Source organism: Bemisia tabaci, chromosome 5 (assembly GCF_918797505.1).
Source record: "Bemisia tabaci chromosome 5, PGI_BMITA_v3".
Taxonomy (NCBI): domain Eukaryota; kingdom Metazoa; phylum Arthropoda; class Insecta; order Hemiptera; family Aleyrodidae; genus Bemisia; species Bemisia tabaci.
In genome coordinates, this window is record NC_092797.1 from 45,526,807 (window position 1) to 45,548,024 (window position 21,218).

The 21,218-nt window shown below is 39.6% G+C and overlaps 1 protein-coding gene across 2 annotated transcripts; it reads left to right on the top strand.

The window, feature by feature from the left end:
- Positions 1 to 416: 416 nt before the first annotated feature.
- On the top strand, positions 417 to 19,677 carry LOC109032350 (uncharacterized). 2 transcript variants are annotated; one of them, XM_019044430.2, is made up of 6 exons: positions 417 to 2,155; positions 11,243 to 11,340; positions 13,259 to 13,330; positions 14,817 to 14,996; positions 16,837 to 17,031; positions 17,887 to 19,677. In XM_019044430.2, exons 2-6 carry the CDS (start codon positions 11,250 to 11,252, stop codon positions 19,668 to 19,670), a joined length of 2,322 nt encoding a protein of 773 aa, XP_018899975.2. In that variant the 5' UTR covers positions 417 to 2,155; positions 11,243 to 11,249; the 3' UTR covers positions 19,671 to 19,677. The 2 variants fall into 2 exon arrangements, with proteins under 2 accessions (XP_018899975.2, XP_072156919.1); XM_072300818.1 differs by lacking the exon at positions 417 to 2,155 and adding an exon at positions 5,102 to 5,641.
- Positions 19,678 to 21,218: the final 1,541 nt, after the last annotated feature.

Sequence of the window (21,218 nt, forward strand, 5' to 3'; positions counted from 1 at the left end):
TCAAAACTGCACTCATGCGCCTTGTCTTCCAAGTCCCCCAGCTCATCACGGGAAAAAAGTTTGATAGCATTTACTATACTCTGGTCAAAAAACGGCACAACCAGACAGTATGGTTACTTCCACCAAAATTATTGTCACAATAAGGAATACTTTTGTTATACTTTCACAATAAGATGAAAGTCACCATACTCTTAGGTTGTGCCGTTTATGAACCAGAAAATGGTAACTTATTTTTTCCTTGATTCTCTAAACAAAATTTCGCAACGTCGCAACGGAGTTAAGCCCCTTCGGCAGTGACCCCCTCATATTTTGTCTCTCTAGTGGCGACTCGTGCTTTCGAGTGAGTGGGGTCTATGATGCAACTAGTCGTGCCCCCGGGGGGATCGTAATCAGGTCGGCGGAATAAACCGTGAGATTTAATTCGAGAAAAAACGGATGTTGACGCGGAATGTCCATCCGCCCGCGGAGCATTTTTCGTGGACTCGTGGAGCCGAGCCAGTGGCAGTCACCGGGTTGCACAGGGATCCCAATCGATAGCCCAGCGATCGCTGCTCACTGCTCGCCCATTCAGGGACGGCCGGGCAGACCCTGCACCCTACACCGTCCCGCGCGAGCAGCCCTACAACAGGAGCTCACGACCTAGTGCTCACCCGCGGAGTCCCTTTCGAGTGTCCGGTCAAGTGAAACTTGCAAATTAGTGACCCGGCTTCCGTCTTTTCCCTGGTAGCAGTGACTCTATTTATAAGTTTAAAAAAGTCTGGAAGAATCGCGAAAAAATCGTGAAATTTGAACATTTTTTGTGAGATTCGAAAAACAAAAGTGCGGGGTGGAAGGGACTTGTTAAATATTCGCAAGAATGGTATTTCTCCTAAAATGGTCTCTTGTACCAATGATACATGTGAGACTCGCAAATTAATGACCCGGGTTCAGTTTTGTTCCTGGTGGCAGTGAATCCTTTTCTAAGTTAAAAAAAAAAAATTCGAACGAATTGCGAAAAAATCGTAATATTTGAACATTTTTTGTGAGATTCGATTTAAAATAAACGTGCGGGATCGAAGGGACAAACTGAACATTCTTGAGAATGTTACTCTGACTACATTTTATAATAAGGAACTTCAATTTCTGGCTCATATTAAAAACAACGTATGAATCCTAAGTTTCCCTACATTGATAAGTGTTTTTCACAATTGAACCACAAATTGTAGTTCCTAATCGGCATCTTTGTACCAGTAAAACGTGTGAGTCTCGCAAATTAATGACCCGGTTTCTTCTTCGTTCTAAATATTTGTAAAACTATTGTAGATTTTGAGACAAATGTGAAAAAAATGTCAAATTGAAGGATTTGTTGCGATATTAAAGTAAAAAAAAATGTGTGAAGTGTAAAATGTTTTTTTTTTTTCTAAAGTTTTGCGGGTCTAATAGGTAATTATTCCGTAATGGTTACAATCACATGCCTCTAAAATGTCTGATGAAAGAGGCAAAATCCTTATCTAGATCGCATAGTTTCAAAATCGTCGCTGCAATCTCATTTTTCACTTAGTAATTGAGTTAGAAAGTTATATGTTCACGTTATTTTCTTAGGTACTAAAAGAGAATCTCAAAATAATTTGAAGTATCAGATTTTAAATGCCCATTTAATTCAATAATGTGTACACGATGCGACAATAGGAGACAACAATCAATTGTCAATCCATGATGTAAATAAGCCCCGTCTCAAAATATTTCGTTAACTCAAGAATGTGATAGACATGTGGTGTCATATCCCAAAATCCGTGATAAACGATGGTTCGATGTGCATTTCTTCTTGTGACGTATTGATTTCAATCCTTCAACTTGCGTTGTGTTTACATTTTGTCAACCTCACGTCACCATTTTGTGCGAACAATATCATTTGAATGGACGGCGACTAAATAATTGATCGAATTTAGCTGGTTTTGCCGAATTGGAACGGAATCGATTCTGCTGTGTTCAACGGTGCTTGGTTCATGAACTATAACCTTTGGTTCAAGTGAGCCTTTCCTTGAGTTTCCCGTTCTTCCTTGGTCCGGCGTGCGGTATGCAGATATTGTGCGGATATTGTGTGTATCACATTTGAGAACCCCCATGGCCGGCGTACCACACTTTCATTTGACCACAAAAGAAATGGACCAATTAGGTAAGCACCTTCATTTCCTCTTCTTCACCTCTCATCAAAGAGAGGGATCCCTAGTGACAATGACTGTTTTTCTACCGAATTTATTACACTTAGAAGCATATTTCAGCTCATGATTAAATGCAATATTTTGCGATTTGATACTTTTAGCCAGGGCCGGATTTACCTACTTGCCGCTCATGGGCCGCCTGTATTTTGCCGCCCCCTCATTCGTTTTGTAACATCAATAAAAAACCATCAAGTGAACGTCCCGGAGGGGAAAGGGTGCATTAGCCGCGTTTACTCGTGTTGGACACATTTTTTGCGAAAGCCCTGTCAACACTACTAGCAAGTTCACGAAACTTTGCGCGAAAGTCAAGTTCCGTAAACCTCTCTCTAGGAGGACAAGGCCTTCCACTTAAGAGAAATTAAAAAAAAAAAAAAAAAAAATATGAAAGAACAAACATACACGTTGTTCAAAATAATTTTAACTTCCGCCGGCCGCGCCGCGCTGACCGCACTGTGTTTGGCGCAATGCGTGAAGTATTCATCCAGTCTTGTAGGCGCTATGCATTTCACGTCGACCGCTGCTGGCCACACTGTATTTGACGCAATGCGTGAAGTATTCATGCAGTCTTGTAGGCGCTAATATGTGTTACATGCCGAATGCCGCGGCGCCGAGGCGAAAGCTTCTCCTATTCATCTCAAGTCCTCATCATCATTGCTCTCTGCGCCGCGTCACTCCAGGCCAAACTGCGTGTTTGGTTTCTCTCTTAACTCGATTTATTGAAGGTACTGTCTCTTGTATCACCGAAATACGACAAAATTATAAATTACTATGCCTACTCTAAGGAAATGAAATATTTTGTCGCCTTATTTTCTCGTTTATAATTTTTTTTCTGAATCCAATTTTTGTTTATGCCTACATTTAGGAAAAAATGCAAAGTTTGCCGCCCCCTAAATTTGCAGCCATGGGCCGCGGCCCATGTGGCCATCCTCTAAATCCGGTCCTGCAGTTTTAGCTTCAATTTAGATTTAACAAATGAGATTTTCAGGGAATAAACAGCTGGATCATGGGCTTCCGAGCGAATGGATCCTTTTTTTGCCACAAATTTGAAGTGAAACCAGGAATTTTGCAACATTTGTTCGCAAGTTTGATGCTTTTTTACCGCCTCTATAGTATGTTCACATTGAGGAAAGTGTGTGAGACATTTCTGATGTACTCAACATGAGTTACGAGCAATTTTGCGGATGAAAAATCTACTCACTGGCTGTATCTCTCGTAAACAGCGGATCCAATCATAGCACTCCGGTGGTCCATTGATTGGCCAATTTGGCCATGCGATTCCTTGCGTGCGATTCTGCCACCTCTGCTTAGATGTAACCTCTTGTCAAGGCGAAACTTTTAAAGTTATTTGGGGGAATTTAGAGCTTGTATGCAGACAGGGGGTGAAGAGTGCTGTGACAGCTACTCTTGTATATGTATACAGACAGGGTCAGATTAAGAGTGGCGTTTGAGAAGCATGCTGCATTAGACGCCATCATTGCAAGGACGCTAAACTGAGAAAAAGTAAAAAAAAAAGAGGAAAGAACAATTGACAGTAACGACAAGTATCGACTTTACGAGGGTAGCAACCTATTGATAATAAGTTGTCCATTTGAAAGTCCCCTTCAATGTTTCCGCATAGGCAATAAACATACCGAGGAGCGCGAATAGTTATCTATCCAAAAAACCGATTGATCCAATGGACGATGATGTTACTCTATTGATGAGGATCTTTGTCGACCGTAACCACCCGCTTCCTCCTCGCACCCACCAATTCCTCCATTTTCTCTTCGTCTTCTTTCTATATCACTTTGTCTATCAATTTTAAGGATCAGCCCGCTCGTGGGACATTTTGGAACTATGAGTCTTAACTTCCGTTTAAAATTTAACAAGTATCCAAAACAGTTGCCAAATTTTAACCGTAGGACCTAAGTGACATTTTACAGAACAATAATGTTCCAACATATGCCCATAATGTTGCAATAAAATTTTAATTTTCGGACAAAATATAAAAAATTTCCAAAATTTCTGACAATGATATCTCAAGGTTTAGCCGGTTTCTTAAATTAAGAAAATAGGCCCGTAAATCAATATGCGTCACAAGCAGAAATTGCAAATTATTGTTCCTTTTTTCCAATTTTTAGCGATACAATGGAGATGTTGCATGTGTGGGGAATTTGCGATTTGATTATTGATTCTAATGTAAAAGTTCGCGAGAAACACGATGGTGCCACTGGTTTTCTCTGAAATCAACTCCAAAGCTCAAAAAAAGCTCTCAAGTTGAGGCCAAAATGGAGGGGGTATCCCACGCTATCCTGAGAGTCCACCTCTACATCAAGACAAACTCTCCATGCAAAGATAGGGAGCAAATACATTGACAGGGCTGCCACTTTATTTGGGGACTCCAAAACTGAAAACACGGCATCACTGCTAATGTATTCGCTCCCTTTCTTTACATGGAGCTTTTTTTGAGCTTGGAAGTTGATTTCAGAGTAAACCAGTGGCACCATCGTGTTTCTTGCGACCTTTTACATAAGAATCAATTGTCAAATCGCAAATTCCTCACACATGCAACAGCTCCCATTGCAACGCATCTCTATGATGTTGCCCCTTCAATAAGGCGAATAGGCAATCCGCACACCTTGCCCCAAAATTAAAATAATTTGACGATACTTTCGCAACTCATGTCGATCTCTACAACTTAGGATAAATCCCAACAAAAAGAGGTGATTGAACCAGGCATTACTTTTGTAAAATTCGAAGTCGGTAAAATTTATTATCCACCCAGAAAAATTCCAAAAAAATGGAGAAGCGGCAACGTGGATGTCCTTTTTCCGATGAGGCGATCTGACCGGCCGTGCGCCGGTACCTTCCTTTTCCTTCCTTCCTCCCGTCTCGATGCGAGCATCTTCTGTTTTGAGTTGAGCCGCAGCCTCCGAGCCGGAGAGAAGATCCACCTGTTGCATCATGGACCGCTCCCGGACTCTCCCGCCGTTCTCGGAGCTTTGAACGCACCGAGCTTTCGAACTTTCAAATTTTCGCGCCCTCGAAATCAAGTGTACTCCCTTCGTGGACTCCTAAAGTGCAGTGATACGAAAAAAAGTGAATTTGATCGGACTGGACAGGAACTAACGAATACTGATACCTATTTTTCGTCCAATAAGTGATTTTTCTTTAGTTCGGTGACGAAACTAGCGTCCAAGTAAAGTTCCAGAAAAAAACGACCTAAAATAAAAATTATAAAATAAAAATTCTGGAAGCTTTTTTGCGGTTAAATCTGTGAATAGAAAGGGAAAATCGTGTTTTGGAATCAATTGAGCTTAGTTGCTGCAGCTGAGATCTTAGTCAGAGGATAATTTCCTTCTCTCTCTTCGCAACGGTGTGTGCGGCTATCGACGACGAATAATTTGTTCCCTCGAAAATTTTTGAACACCCGTCGAAAGGACATTCACTGGAAGTTTCTGGTAAAGTTACAAAAACTATTACGGGGATTTTTTTTAGTAGCTCTGTGGATTTAAAAAGCATAGATGACGGTCCTTTTAGTCTTTAGTTTCACTTTATTGCCTAAATTCACTTGAAATTGTCTTGAAAGTATTTTGCCCACTTTTCCGATGGAATTTCTTTTATTTTTCTCTCGTATGAGAAATCAGACTCCAACATTACCCATACATTTTCAAAATCAATTACCTATAAATTTTTAGGGAAATAAAGAGGTATTTTTATTTAAGATGCACATGTGAAGAAATTCGACTGTCTTCTTCGAGGTCAATCCACAAATCGAAACATGGATGCATTAGATTGTTAGTAAATGCGAGAAAGAAGAACATGGGAGCTCAAAATCGTGAAAAGATTTTTGGAAGACTGATATAAAAGTATGCCCTCGCACGGGAACTTCAAGAGCCCTGGCAGAAAGGATGGGCGAGACTTTGTCATGAGAGATGCTTTGGACAAAACACATCCATAAACTGGTTTCTTTTAGACAATGCGATGACCTACGGCATTATGAATTAGGAGCAAAAAACGCTCACCTGGCCTGTTACATCTGATACAGAAAAGTTGAATACAAAATGAGACACCCCATACCGTCCACTTATTTTCCAAAGTTCGCTTCAAATTTTATTCTTGGACACTTTCAGAGAGAATTTCTCGCTTTATACTCAAAAACTTGTCGGTGATTTTTTTGCGCCTAATATGAATTACTACAGAGAATCACCATCTGGCCGGTGTGCCTACGCGGTTTTTTCAGCAGTTGCTATTTCCAACCTTTAAACATTTGAGACTAATATAAACTCATATATTAATTCTTGCCAACAGCCGCAAAACTTATGGAAGTGGAACGAGTGAATGGAACTTTTAATATTTAGTTGAAATGTGAAAGGAATATTCGAGCATGCATGGAACTAAGGAGGATGTTTTCCAAAAGTGTTGATGCATTTTAGACGGCCACATTTTATGAAACATTGGAATAATTTGATATTTCGGAATGTTGCAATTCAATTGTTCTTTCATCAAGCAGAATTTGTATCAGTCGATTATTCCAGTCTTTCCATTTTTAAAGCTTTATGGACACTATGCATATTTAAAATTTTTACTTTAAATCGACTAGTTGACCGTTGAAAAACTAAGCACTTCTTTAATACATACCTAGGTATTAGAGAAGTGCTCAGCACTACACCGGTCTGATTTTTTAATGTGATAGACAATAAGCTATGGCGAAGGGAAAATGTAGCACCCGATGGACTGAAACAGATGGTTCTTATAGACCAAGAGGGAGCAAAATGTTGACCTCTCCGGGTTGCCGTTAATTCAATAGTTCTATTGAACTAACGTCAAATAATAATATGAGGTTTAATACGTAGGTAATGACCTACCTCCTAATTGTCCATTGCGAACAATCACCATAATGCACGATCGTCCCATTTCATTCTTGTCTATTATTTTGTCTATCAATTTCAATGATCAACCCGCAGGAGTTATATCAGTGATTTAGTGTATAAAAAGTATAAAAATTCATGGTATCCACACGCTTTAAAGCAGTATTGACTAATATAATGACGTGATGAGGATTTCCGGATGTGAGCGCCAGTGGCGCGGCGTGAATTGCGATATATCGATTGTTACGCCTTTTACACCTATGGAAAAGAATCGATAAACAGAGTGTTCGCAGCGAACACCTTAATAATAGATTCTTTACCATAGGTTTAAACGGCAAAAATCGATACATCGCAATTCACGCCACGCCACTGGTGGAGCGCGCATTCTTCATCGTGATCGAGACTAAACTTACGAAAGGAGGGGACCTTTTTGCGTGGTAGTAATTTTGACTCCGTTCTGTTCGGTGGTCCATTTCGCCGGCGTTCGACACCGAGCCGAGTTTGACAGCTCAATTTGAGCGGAGGCATTGAAGAGAGCAGAATCCCGGTGCGATAAAAGTTGAGCGCGGTGGATTAAAGGGGCCGAAAAACCCGGCAAAATAGAAGCAAACCGGGAGTAAGCGGCGCAATGCGCGGTACCGTAACAAACTCTTTATCCACGGCTGTTACCGAGGTGTTTGACCAGTGCTGCGGGTTCGCCGAACTTGCTCTTGACAAGCGTTAACCGTCAAACCGTAGAGTCCCTTGTTTTTATGCACCTCAACAGAGAGAAAGAGAGGGAAGGGGGAAGGAGGATGAGATGCGAAAGAGATAGAAATGTTTCAAAATGGGATGGACATGTCGAGGATTAAACTGCGCACTGAAAAATAAATTCTCGGCGTTTTTACGAAGGTCCGTTGGTACCTTTACCATCTCACTTTTTTTTACCAATTATTGGTAATTTTACCAAGACAGACTAGTAAGCTTACCTAAAAACCGGTATTTTTACTGTTTTCTTCAGGTAAGAATACCACCTTTATTGGTAATCCATTCCCGGTAATTTTACCACAGTCGATAAAAAATATTGGCATTTTTACCAAGGTCCAGTAAAATTACCGAGAAAGTTCAACAATTTTACCGAGATTTTTCGGTAAAATGACCAATTCCATAAATGGTAATTTTTTACCTGGAAAAACTGGGATCAAATAGAACCCTGAATTCTTGGTAATTTTACCCTTTTCTTAGTAAATACACCGAGATTTTTTCTTTCAGTGCGAAACCACGTATCTCCATTAGGGTTTTTCAAAATTTTCGCTTGTGTTTTATATTTTAGAGGAGACATAAGACGACTTTAGAGCTTGAAATTTATGCGGAATATTCTGCTGGTATACCTAACTGAAAAATTAAGGATGGCCTCAGGAAATTACATTGCCGAGTTTTCTGGGGGTAAAATAAAGGATGACGGGAAGTCTGCAACGTCACAAACGAAGATGCGTGATTTCGTATTTTGAAGAGGATAGAAATAGGGGTCAAAAATTAAAAACTCAACTGTGCCTTAATAACTTTTAAAGCTGACCTCAATGTTTATTAGTTTCGGTTTTACGGTTTTTCGCACTTCGGCCATATCGATATGTGAGCGAAAAGGATAGATATCTGACGTGAGGGCGTATCTGGATTTCTGGATGAGCCCCGGAGAGCATTGATTTATATGTGGAACAGGGCTCACATGGAAAATGAGATACGCCCTTACGTCAGAGGAGCGACGATATATTGGACCATATTCTGCAACTAGAAACCATTTCTGGCTACTCTAAAAAATCACCTGTGTGTTTATGTATAGGGAAATGAATGAAGCATAAGTTATTTCTGAAACTGCAAAAACGCTTATCTCGGTTCTCGGCGCTCTAGTTTTTCGGTAATAATTTATTCTCTAGTTGGAGAAATGCTCATAATTCATTGAAAGCTTCCCTGATTCTTCTCTTTCGGAGAAATGTTCTGTGAAACCTTCAAGCAATGGTGTTGGTTCTTTCTCTTTTAATAAACCCTGGTAAAAATTTGCAGTAGAATCTGTGTTCCAAAATACCATAGACCTACAGCCGGCTGTAAGATTTCCAATAGCTTCCATAGCCGGCAACACAATTTCTTATATCCTTTTATAGCCGATGGCGATTAAGCAACAGCCTGGCGATAAAGTGTATGCTAAACGTTACTAATTACGGATGCTAGGATTTAGTGAGTTTTCGGACTACCGCTCTCTTTTTGGGCCGTAGTATCTTTATTTATTTTGCGGGGAAAGCTCTGTACTTTTGAAGGATGCCTGCCATTCCTAAAATGTTGGAGCGCCTTCAATTTCGTATGATACTGTGCAATACCTCTGGTGTGAGATAGTTGCTTCAAGCGCCGTGGTACGCCGCGGCGGGCGGACAGCCGGCGCGAAACGCGCATTGGCGCCTACGAACCTAACAGGGATACTTCATGCATTGCGCAATGCGTGAAGTATCCCTGTTAGGTTTGTAGGCGCCAGTGCGCCGCCGCTCCGCTTTGTGTTAGGCTCTCATACTTAATCTCGTGGAGTCAGCGTTTTTCAACTTATGACTTTGAAGTGTTCGCACACTCTGTATGGATTATTCTCATTTTAATTGATGAAAAAAAATATGTAGTAAAGGAAAATATAATGTGCGTTTTGTAAATATTAAGGTGATTCCGTGCAAACTTAAGGATTTACATAGCACACGAATTTCGACACAATTTTTTATAGCACTTTATAGCCAATGGCGAAAAAGCAACAGCCAGGCGGTAAAAAGTAAAGCCCAGCGATATGAACTATAGCCCGGCTGTATAATTTTTTATCGCTTCGTGTAGCCCGGCCGTATGATTTTTTCCACTTTCTACAGCCAGCTATATGATTTCCTATCGCCTTCTTCAGTCGGCTGTAAGAACTCCTATGATATTTTGAAACGCAGCTCCTATCGCCAATTTTTACCTGGGAAGTAAAATTAAAGCGGAGATTTTGAAACATCGCAAACGAAATGCGCGATTTTATCGGATTTTCATCGCCCATATTCAGCCGTGATAAGGAGAGATATTCCGGGAACTTTCGATGACCACAGTGCGAAACCACATACCTCCGTTTGCAAAGTTGCAGACTCATACTTAATTTTTTCCCCGAAAAAAGTAGTCAGCGTAATTTCTTGATAACTTTGATTTTTCTACTGTGCTAGCAGAATATTCTGTGTAAAAAGCTATATGGTTGGCTTTTTTTCCACAACAAAATGAATAAAATGGGAGCAGAAATTTTGAGACACTGCACCAATGGTACGTGGTTTTGCACTTTGGGCATCGATTTGAGATATCTTCTCTCCCGAATAGCATAAGTCGTGATAAATTGAGGCGCTGGTTGCAAAAAGGGCATTTCTTGGTTGCGATGTCTCAGAAATTCCGGTAACGTTTCAACCATTATGACGGAAAGCAAATTCATGGAATTTTCTGAAACTTTAACTGGATTTTCTTTGTGATTTTGTAATGTGGAAAATGAAAAATTCCCGAAAATTTCCCCGATAGTTTACTCTCTAAGATAAAATTGGCAGTGGAGATTCTGAAATATGGCAGCCAAGAAATGTCCTTTCTGCACCCAACGCCTCAATTGCAACCACATGGTAGAATAATCGCTACTGTATCGAGGTTTTGTCAGAAGCGAACGCTCCTTATGAACCAATGTTAACATTTTTCTTCTCAGAGTCAGTACTTATTGAGACCAATTTCGGGGTTACCTACAAATTTATATTAATTAATTGATACAAATTAATACCTACAATAAAAGTGGAAAAAAAACATTTAATTTTAAGCGAATTCACAGTACTTCTCCCATTTAACGATAAATAAGTTAAAAGAAAACTCTTTTAATTCCTAAAAACGTATTTATCTGTTATTATTCGACCTCTCCAAAACGTCGACCTACCGCAAACGTAAATAGTACTTATTGAAACAGCTTCCTTTCGTTATGCCTCGTTGACATGAAAATGGCGGTGGCTTTCGCTTCTGTTGACGTTAGTCTCTTTATTCTATGGTTTTGTGAACCTATTTTATCAATTTTCTGATTAAATGGGTTCGGGTTATTGATGTAACGCGCTTATAAAATGCACTTTTATGCCTCTGTAGCATGTTGGTTGATTGATATGGAACCGTTATGGATAAACTGTGTGTATTGGTCAGTTACAGGATGGGTGTGAAGCGCGGTCTCTCTGGCGGCTGGTCAGTACTCGCTCTCGGCCTCGGCGTAATGTCTTGCATGACCGTCCTATCGCTGGCAGGTAATAGTAAAAAATTGCCTCATTCACAAACAGCCCTCTTCCCCCCTCCCACCTCCCGATGTTCGGGACGCACGCAAAAAGTTGCTGTCATGGTTTCATGCCTGGACGCTGACATTGATGCGTCTCCCCGTCCATTAAAGTTGCCAGTTTTCGATAGAGATTAAAAATCGATAACTGAACTTGGAAACCGCGTATCTTGTTTCGCGACGTTGCTGACTTCCCGCCAGGCACTGATGTTCCATTGGAAAATTCGTGGGTGTGATTTCTTGACGACGTCCGAGATTTTTTCTTGGTAGCCAAAACATATTTGATGAAAAGTCCAAGGAATATAATTGGCGTTCCCCTCGAAGAAAATAAAGAGAGATGGGCCAATTTGAAGCACCGCAATCGACATACGTGGATTTTGAGTTCAGCTATCGATACTTTCCACTTGTTTGGTGTAATTCCAGCCAAATGATAAAATAGGGTTAAAATCATTAGGATTGGGCCTTGAACTTTATTGTACTTTGTATACAAATTTTTTGATGGGATTTAAGAGATAACGAGTGCAGTATTTCTTATACCTCAGTTTAAAAAAATTGTTACGACGCGACTGAAATCAAATTGCAAAATAAAAAGATGAAAGAGCAATTGTCTACGAATTACATGCCAAAATGCACAATTTTCACAAGGAAGAGGCAACTTATTGTTCATGATTTCATCATCAAAAGATTAAGTTGCGAACATTCAATAATTAGGATTTTAATAATTTTCGGACTTTTCAGTTTTCTTTTACACAAAATAAGTGGAAAAAAAGAAAAAAATTAATAGTTTGTAACCTCACGTATATCATCTTAATTTAGGAATTCCAAAATGCATGTGATGTTCCAAAACGGCGATGGCCTTCCTCATTCATTTTTCCGTTTCCTTTGCGTTTTTGTTTCACCTAACAAAATGAGTTATTCACCATTAAAATTGACAAACCTTGAGATGAAAAAAGGAAATAACACATTCTTGCTGACAGAAAAAAGGAAGTACAATTGCGCATGGCGTTCCATTTTCAGCCAACGAACGCGATGCTCACACTAACGCCTTGCGATGCAACTATTACTGTTCTATGGATGTGCGTGTTGCAAGGCGGTTAAATTGAAGGCGCTATGGCTACTCTTAAATCACGCAGTAATATATGTGTTAATAGGGAGGTTTCAATCGAGTCCTTTCTTCACACACTAACACGGGGTGACATTTTTATGCCTGGCATATGGGAATTCTCTGGTGCCTTCAAATGGGACATTGCAGACATTGCCACGAACAAAAGAAACTTAAAACGCATTCGCTTTTGTCTGTATGGAACACGAAAACACGCTATCTTAGAGCATTTATTAGTTGCATCCAGGTTTTAGCCTAAGCGTTCCAATTACCGCCTAGCGATGTGCCAATAATTATGATTTATTTCTGTAGAAATCAAATCAATGATAGTTTCTGTCATTTCAAAGCGAGAAAATCAAAGGCAACAATCCGAACTCACACGGACATTGGATCAATTTGATATCATAAAAACAGTGAGTTAAGATTCTATCACATCCGGAAAAGTGATGTTCAAACTCGGTCTTTGGTAACAAACGGAAATCTACTAATTATACTCTCAGAATATGAACATATAGGTGCCCATTTAAATTGTTTCCTGTCAATTTTTTTTAAACGGCCAAATTACTATTTCATTGGAGGCGCAGTGCAACGCTTTTGAAAAAATTTCAATTATTTCCAATGCACTAAAAGTTTGGTACGCATCTGGGCTACTTGAGCTTTCAAAAATCCCTGAAATTCTGTGTTTGCCTGTATTTAAGGACGACGTTTTTACTTATATATAATCATTTTTTAAACTTAATTAAGTACAATAAGAGATAAATTAAACATTTTTCTTGCTTCCTTTTTACAGTTCCAACGGCTCGCCTTTCAAAAAGATTTGAAACGAATGGGGGAACAAACAACACCCTCTCAAACCATGAAAGTAAGTTCTTATCATTATTAGTTCACTTGATGGATCGTTTCAGCGACCAATTTTTATTTGAAAACGACGATAAATTCATTCAAAATATCGAAAACCGTAATTAGAGGGGGGGGGGGGGGGGGAGGTGGACTGTGCATCCTCAGAATTATCATAACAGGTCAAATTACAGCCAATATTTTCTAGTGTGTTCGATTAAATCAAACAACATTACCATGACCTCAATTTTAAATTCAACGTGTTAATATAATAATAGTAACACCCATTTGCCAAAGAAAGGAAAAACAGAGTGTCATAAGCGCCATTGGGTCTCAATAAAAAGTAACACACCAAAATGGCCGCTTCCTTGATTTTTCTCTTCATAGTATCAGATCCTAATCTGTTGTGTTTATAGCAACAGTGATTAACTTTTTCCGTTTTACCTACATTAGTCAAATGAAGATTGGCGCGCAATTGGCCCTTACGATACTTTGGCTGGAAGGTGAAGACATCGCGATATCAAAATTGAAGCATAAAATATACTTACTTTTTACTCACGCCTGTGTGCGAGTTTTCGTATCTGATAGATATCCTTTATTTTCTGATCCTGCCCGTCCGTTGGTGCGCACGTGCCGTGCGTGCCACTCCACGGTTGAAGCGTCGAGTGCCTGAAGAGTCAAAACGCCTTCAACTTTTTGCGTATGCAACACGGACATCCCTTACGCTCGAATAGTTGCATTCACACCTTACAATGAACTTATAATTCAGTTTTCGTCGCATGACACCAATTTAGGGCGCTTTGCTTGTTTGACTTTCCTCTTCATTTAATTTCGGCGTTGCCTATCATGCCAATGGAGTAAGCTATTACTGATTTTTATTGCAACATTGAAAATTTTTCGAAATATACATTGATCGTTTAAAAGTGTTACAAAGTTGCCTGTCCTCAAAATCGCAAAAAAAAGATATGTGAAGTGATTTGTCGAGTTCTTTGAAATTTGTTACTTTAACGAATCGTTTTTTGTTTCTTTAATTCTTTCAAATGAAACTTTCGACGTTTAAGAGCGATATTTTTGACGAACGATCATGATAAATTGCACTATTTTGACAAAAAAAAAAAAAAAAAAAAAAAAAACTAATTCGTCTTTGGTAAAAATAAAATGCGGCAGGGAATCTAGAAAATTACAAGCCGGAATACACATGCACGATTTTCTAGTAATTGTACTGGCGTTATTATATTTTATTATGTATTTATTTGATGCAAGAGAATGAAGTAGTTGAATTTAAAAGTGAAAATGTTACCACTCTGTAAGACCACAAGACAAAGTTTCTAACTAATGCGCGTTTTTAAGGCATATTAAATCGTCTTGCTATGTCCTTTCCGAAAACTGTTTCATTTGAAAGCAGAGAATATCTTCTTGCTGAGTACCTACACCAAGTAATTTCAACTAATAAACAAAATGAATCAAATTTTAGATACTTTGTTACTTTTTAATACGGTTTCTTGTTTTAGGCTGCATTGCGGGGAACAAATCGTACAAGAGCGGCGAGATGGTGACGGAAAATGCAGGCCCTTGCGAGGAGTGCGTATGCAAACCTCCCAACATCCAGTGTACGATGGTCCACTGTCCCGTGAAGACGGGTTGCAAGATCATTCAGCTTCCCAACCAGTGCTGCCCTCAGTTTCAATGCGGTGAGAACAGATACTAACACACGTAAAAAATTGTAACATTTAGGGCGGAGTTCGACAATTTACGCTCAACTAGATCGCTTAAAACGTCGGGAGTTAGGAGCTTCGGGCGAACAGACAAAATAACTACTAAGTGGATGGAAATACGCCCACTGATAGACGTATTTACCTGTACAGTCAAGTCAACGCAAGGGCTTTTGATTTTGAATTTTGGTGAACAAAGAATCCTCATTTCTTTTGGACAGTCAAGTAGGCATGCAAGGTGGTAATTGAGCAAAAAGTTTATGTAGGAACTGCAAAACTTTACAAGCAACGATGCTATTAATAATGTTAAAAAAACCGGCGATGACATTGTTTTTTTCCGTTACTGATGGAACATTCGATGACATTTTCAGTATTCTCAAAATGAAGAGTAAAAATTCAGCCGAAATGATGACGGCAAAATGGAACACGATTTCAAGAAGTATAAATGTGATTACTTCCAAATAAAGTCATCGCATTTCTTACTTTTTTCCCCACTTTTTTTGGAGGAATGTACAATACTTATGAGCCTCACAGCTCGTTGAGTACCTGCATATCGACGGTGAAACTACCAAACCACGTATCTCGGTTTGCGACGTCGGAGACTTCCTGTCATACTTTATTTTTTAAATGAAAAACTACTTAACGTCCAATCTTGAAAATTTCTGTGATTTTTCCTCTTCGTGCGGAGAAAATTCCGTGAAAATTTCAAGGAATGATATTGATTTGGTCTACCTCAAAAAAATAAAATGCGAAAGTAGATTTTTAAACACCGCAAACGAGATACGTGGTTTGGTAGTTTCACCGTCGATATGTACGCAGGGCCGGATTTACCTACTTGCTGCTCACGGGCCGCCTGTATAGTTTGCCGCCCCCTTCTCATTCGCTTTGTAACATCAAAAAAACCATCAAGTGAACGTGCCGGAGGGGAAAGGGTGCATTAGACGCGTTTACTCGTGTTGGACACATTTTTTGCGAATGCCCTGTCAACGCTACTAGCAAAAGTTCACGGAACTTTGCGTGAAAGTCAAGTTCCGTAAACCTCTCTCGGATAGGACAAGGCCTTCTATTAATGAGAAATTAACAAAAAAATTATGAAAGAACAAACATAAATGTGGTTTAATAATTTTAACTTCCGCCGCCGCGCCACGCTGACCACAATGCGTGAAGTATTCATGCAGTCTTGTAGGCGCTATGCGTTTCACGTCGACCGCTGCTGACCACACTGTATTTGACGCAATGCGTGAAGTATGCATGCAGTCTTGTAGGCGCTAATATGTGTTACATGCCGACCGCCGCGCCGAGGCGAGGGCTTCTCCTATTTATATCTCAAGTCCTCATCATCATTGCTCTCTGCGCCGCGCCACTCCAGGCCAAATTGCAGTTTGGTTTCGCTTATAACTCGACTTATTGAAGGTGCTGTCTCTTGCATCACCGAGAGACGACAAAATTATTAATTACTATGCTCTCAGGAGATGAAATATTTTGTCGCCTTATTTTCTTGTTTGTAATTTTTTTTCTGAATCCGATTTTTTTAATACCTTCATTTCGGTAAAAATGCAAAGTTTGCCGCCGCCGCCATGGGCCGCGGCCCATGGGGCCATCCCCTAATCGGCCCTGTATGCACGTCAAAAGATTATAGAAATTTTGCATTTCGCCAAGCAATATAGCATACATTTTTTCTTTCTCATTTAGATTTAAAGTCCTTACAGAGAAGAGGAAGGAATTCTCCAAAATCACATGGGAAAAAAAAAAATGTACTTAAATATGAAAACCCTTATTAATCACTCCAGTATTTTAATTGGGCGTTTTCTTTTTTTAGACTGCGAGTTCAATGGAAGGAATTACTTCAATGGAGAGCAGATAGAGGCACAGCTGGACAAGCCGTGTGAGGTCTGCTACTGTAAAGGAGGTGACGTGATGTGCACGTCAGTAACTTGTTACGAAAGGAGTGACTGTCAAGCAAAGGTCGTCCCTGGCCAATGCTGTCCAAAGTATGAAAACTGCCCACCAAGAGGTACGTGTATTTTTGCGTCATTTGCAAAAATTGGGACGAAGAAATACCTACTTACAAGGGCGAATGAATTTTTTTTTTTTTTGGGGGGGGGGGGGGGAATGCTTTTTGTAAACTCTATTGATTTTTGTGCTTAAATAGATTTGAAAAGATATTTTAAGGTGACATTTTGTCCTTTAATGATACTGCTACTCGATTAGCACAATGCAATAAAAATATTGAAGTGAAATCGCGATTTAATGCACTGGAATTGCAGTTTTTTTTTTTGTTTTTGACCACAAAATTGCATTTTTTTCAAACATAATTTAGCGAATAATTACTCATTTTAAACAATTATAACTAGATAGTTTCCATGCGTGTCATGACAATAAGCAATTTGCAATGCAATGAAAAATTGCAACTTATTTTATGTGATGAATCTCGTTAGGGAGAGCCCCTTCAATCAGTGGATAGGCAACATACGCAACGTTCCGATGCAGTATCAATAATTTTACAATGTAAAGGCAATTTATTGCAATCTGTGTAATTTATGAATATCAGCCAGAACGTCAATCGAGGGGCTTGAAGGACAAGGCGCCAAAGTACAGTTTTTGCTATTTCGAGAAATACATGTTCGGAGTTGCAAAATTACATAGATCCTCATGGCGGAGAGAAAGTTCAAACTGACTTTTTGATGCTTAAAAATTAGAATTTGGGAGCAAATTTTGCACAGAATATGCATTAAGACTAGACTTACTTGAAATCATTAATAACTCAATTTTTTCAAAAACTTCACCTGTGAGTCTTGTCTTCCAAGCCCTTCAATTGTTCTGTTGGAATTCAAATAAGAAATGCAAAAACGCATTTTTATTCTTGCAGGAGTGAAAGAGCTGGGACATTCTGATAAAACTGAGGGTACCATAGATGATGATTCTAAAACCAAAAAGCGAGAGATGCAACCATGGCTACTGACCAATCCTGCCGAGGAGGTGGAACGCCACGAAACGACAGAAATAAATGCACTAACTATGGTGCACAATGAAGACTCATCAGCTGGAACGACAGAGGAACGGATAGCTGCTACAGAAAAAATAAGCAGTAATTACCTAGAAAAATTATCTACAGAGTATAGACTGCTTGACGACAAGTCAACTTACGAAACAACAGAGAAGGTCGAACTGGAGGATAGGGGAAAAGTTACAAGTGTCTCATATGATTTTGATGCAACAGAGGCGTATGAACTCAGTACACAGCCAGAAAGAAATGAGTCTTGGGACAATTCAGATTTAGCCACAAATGCAGTCTCGACAGAAAAAGACAGCAGTCTTGCAATAGCAGCCACAAGTTCACCAGTTAAATTTGAAAAAATAACAGCGGAACCAGAATCTGCAGGAGCAACAGAAAGTTATAAGGCTCTGGTCTCGGAACTGACAACAGAGCAGACAGTACAGGTAACCGAACACTTAGACGGAGGAGGGGACTTCAAATCAGCCTTGGAAACCGATAAAAAAACATCAGAAATTGCCAGTGAAGATGTTGACGAAAATATGAAAGACTCATATACAACATCACTTGCTATGACAGAACTGGATGATGCAACTCTCGCTACAGAAAGGATAGATCAAGAAGCAAATACTGCATCTGGCACTCCAAAGGATATACTTTTCCAAACTGTGGGCTCGACTGTTCAGCCAAATTCTGCGAGCATCAACCAAGACTTTAAAACTTTGACGGCAGCTGTGAACAATGATGAGGCAACAAATTATGATCATAAGGAAATTAATGCAGAAAAAGAGACTAGTTCTGAGTACATTGCGTCAACGACTGATGCTGGCCTCGAGGGGAAAGTAAGCTTCACAACAATTAACAGCGATCTGAAACAAGCAGATGTTCAAACAGAAGATCAAAAATTTAAGGTTGAATTGATATCTCAAACGGAGACACCTTCGTTCACAACCATAGCATCGGACCTGGATAAATATAAAGTACATTTATCTATAGGACAAATTGAGGAAAAAGCTACCGTTGAGAATGTGAATGCTAATCATGATGAAGAAAGGAAAGAAAATGAGCATACCGAGGCTTCCATCGTGCCGACCACTGACTATGAGGAACTAACTACAGTGTTGAATGACCAGGATGAACCATCGCATAGCAATGTGCTCGAGACAGTAACCTCCGCAGCAGTTGGAGACGACCAAAAAACTCAAGAAAAACTGGTGGAAGATAGCGGTAAAATTCTTACGACAACGGAATCTGAGGAAAGCACGAGACTAGTCAGCGATGAGTCCAGCACAAACATAAATCCCAGTTACCCTGAGAAGGCCACAGAGCTTAAAAAAGACGAGAAAATTGGTGAAGAAATGAAAACTATTTCAACAATAGAAATGCTACAACCGACACAAGAACCCTTGAATGACGGTACAACCGAACTGTTAGTTGCCTCTACAGAGAAAATTGTTGGTGAATTAGTTAAAAGCGATACTTCTGAAGAGGAATCACAAACAAAGGCTCAAACTACACAGACGTTTGTAACTGATAAAAGTGAGATGAGTGAACAAATAAAGAATACGAATGCTGATATAAAATCAGATTCGCAGCTCCTTACCACAATGGACCAGTTGATGAACCAAAAATATCAGGTAACAACCTTCGAAAAATAGAGGACAGCGCAGATGTTGGGTCTACAACATTTAGAACAGACGAGAAAATTCAGAACGAAGAGGCACTGGACACGACTTCAACTTATTCAGACGCTACTACAGAATCTGAATTGCTCATAATTGATAGCCTCTTGAAATTAGTTGTGTCCTCTGCGTTACCGCCAAACGATCTAGACGACAAAACGAATGTACCAGAGACCCTACAGAACAGTGAGATTACAACTATTGAGAACTTAAAAACTGAGAAAGAAATACTACCTACTACTGAGGTCACCTACAGCACCGAGCAAGACAGTATTCAGGGTCTTGATAAAACTGCATTCTTAAATGCCCAGCTTTCTCCTGACCAAAATGATATGGAGAATCTCGCCCCGAACTTTGAAAGAAAACCAACTGATTACACCACTAACAGTGATATTTCAACAACTTACGAGCTTGACAAGATTTCAGCAACGGAACATTCAACGGACTTGATTAGTTCCTTAAAACAACAATCAATTGGAGACAATTTGACCGATGCAAATTTGAATGAGTCTTCAACTGAAACTTATATAAAACCCGGAGTGTCGTCTTTGATGCAAACAACTGAGGAGTATCCAATTACAGAGGATCCAAAACTTGTCCAAAGTATATTAAATTTGGCACTGTCCATGCAGACACCTGATGATAATACGATGGGCATTCGGCCACCGGATTTTATTCCTATTAAATACATAGGACAGTCAGAGGAGAATCTTAATGACACACAAAAAACCACAGAGATCAATGGGTCAACAACAGAAATCAATGGGTCAACCACACCATTCGATAAGAAAACTTTCTCTACTTTTTTCACTGAAAAAACCGAGGGAACAACGGAGATTTTCGCGGACACCAAGCAGCTGGAACAATCAATATCGAAGCACGTACAAAATCTGACGCAGCTAGCACTCACGCCTATGGCAAACAAACTTCTTAATCTGGTTAATAAAGGCAATAAAACAAATATCAAAAAAGGGCCAGCGCCGCAAAACGTCAAGGATGAAATTATAATGCCAAAGGATTCAGAAATCGAAAGGATTGCAGAAGAGATTCAGAACGCAACGATTCTGTCATTTAGAGACAGCTTTGAAACTTTGGAGAAACAACTTGGGGTGGAGCCAGCAAGCACAACTAAACCCGGCACAATTAAAGCCAGCACAGCTAAAGCCAGTACAGCTAGAGTTAGCACAGCAAAATCAAGCACAATTAAAGCTCTGAAGTCGACAAGTCAACCTGTAAAACACAAAGCGGACTCTGCTCAGTCAAACTTGCACAAAGTGAGAAGAAGACGAAACAAAGTTAAGACCAAAAAATGAATTTGGAGGCAGGAGAAAGAGTAGGATTGTTGAAATTTCTGCAGAAAATGCAAAATTGAACTTTAATGGAGGAAAGGAATATGATAAACTGAAAAAAGAGAATGAGTACTTTACTTTTGTACGTCTTAAGTACATTGCATGGTTAGGAAATATTTTATTTTCTAAAAAAATAAGATTTTAAGACGTGAAAAGTGAGAAAAAATGTGTAAGA

What these genes read in the sequence shown, in the direction of transcription:
- LOC109032350 (XM_019044430.2), top strand. Translation starts at nt 11,250, where the DNA reads ATGGGTGTGAAGCGCGGTCTCTCTGGCGGCTGGTCAGTACTCGCTCTC. An exon ending in GACCGTCCTATCGCTGGCAG is followed by an intron (nt 11,341 to 13,258) that starts GTAATAGTAAAA and finishes TCCTTTTTACAG; the next exon opens with TTCCAACGGCTCGCCTTTCA. An exon ending in CACCCTCTCAAACCATGAAA is followed by an intron (nt 13,331 to 14,816) that starts GTAAGTTCTTAT and finishes TTCTTGTTTTAG; the next exon opens with GCTGCATTGCGGGGAACAAA.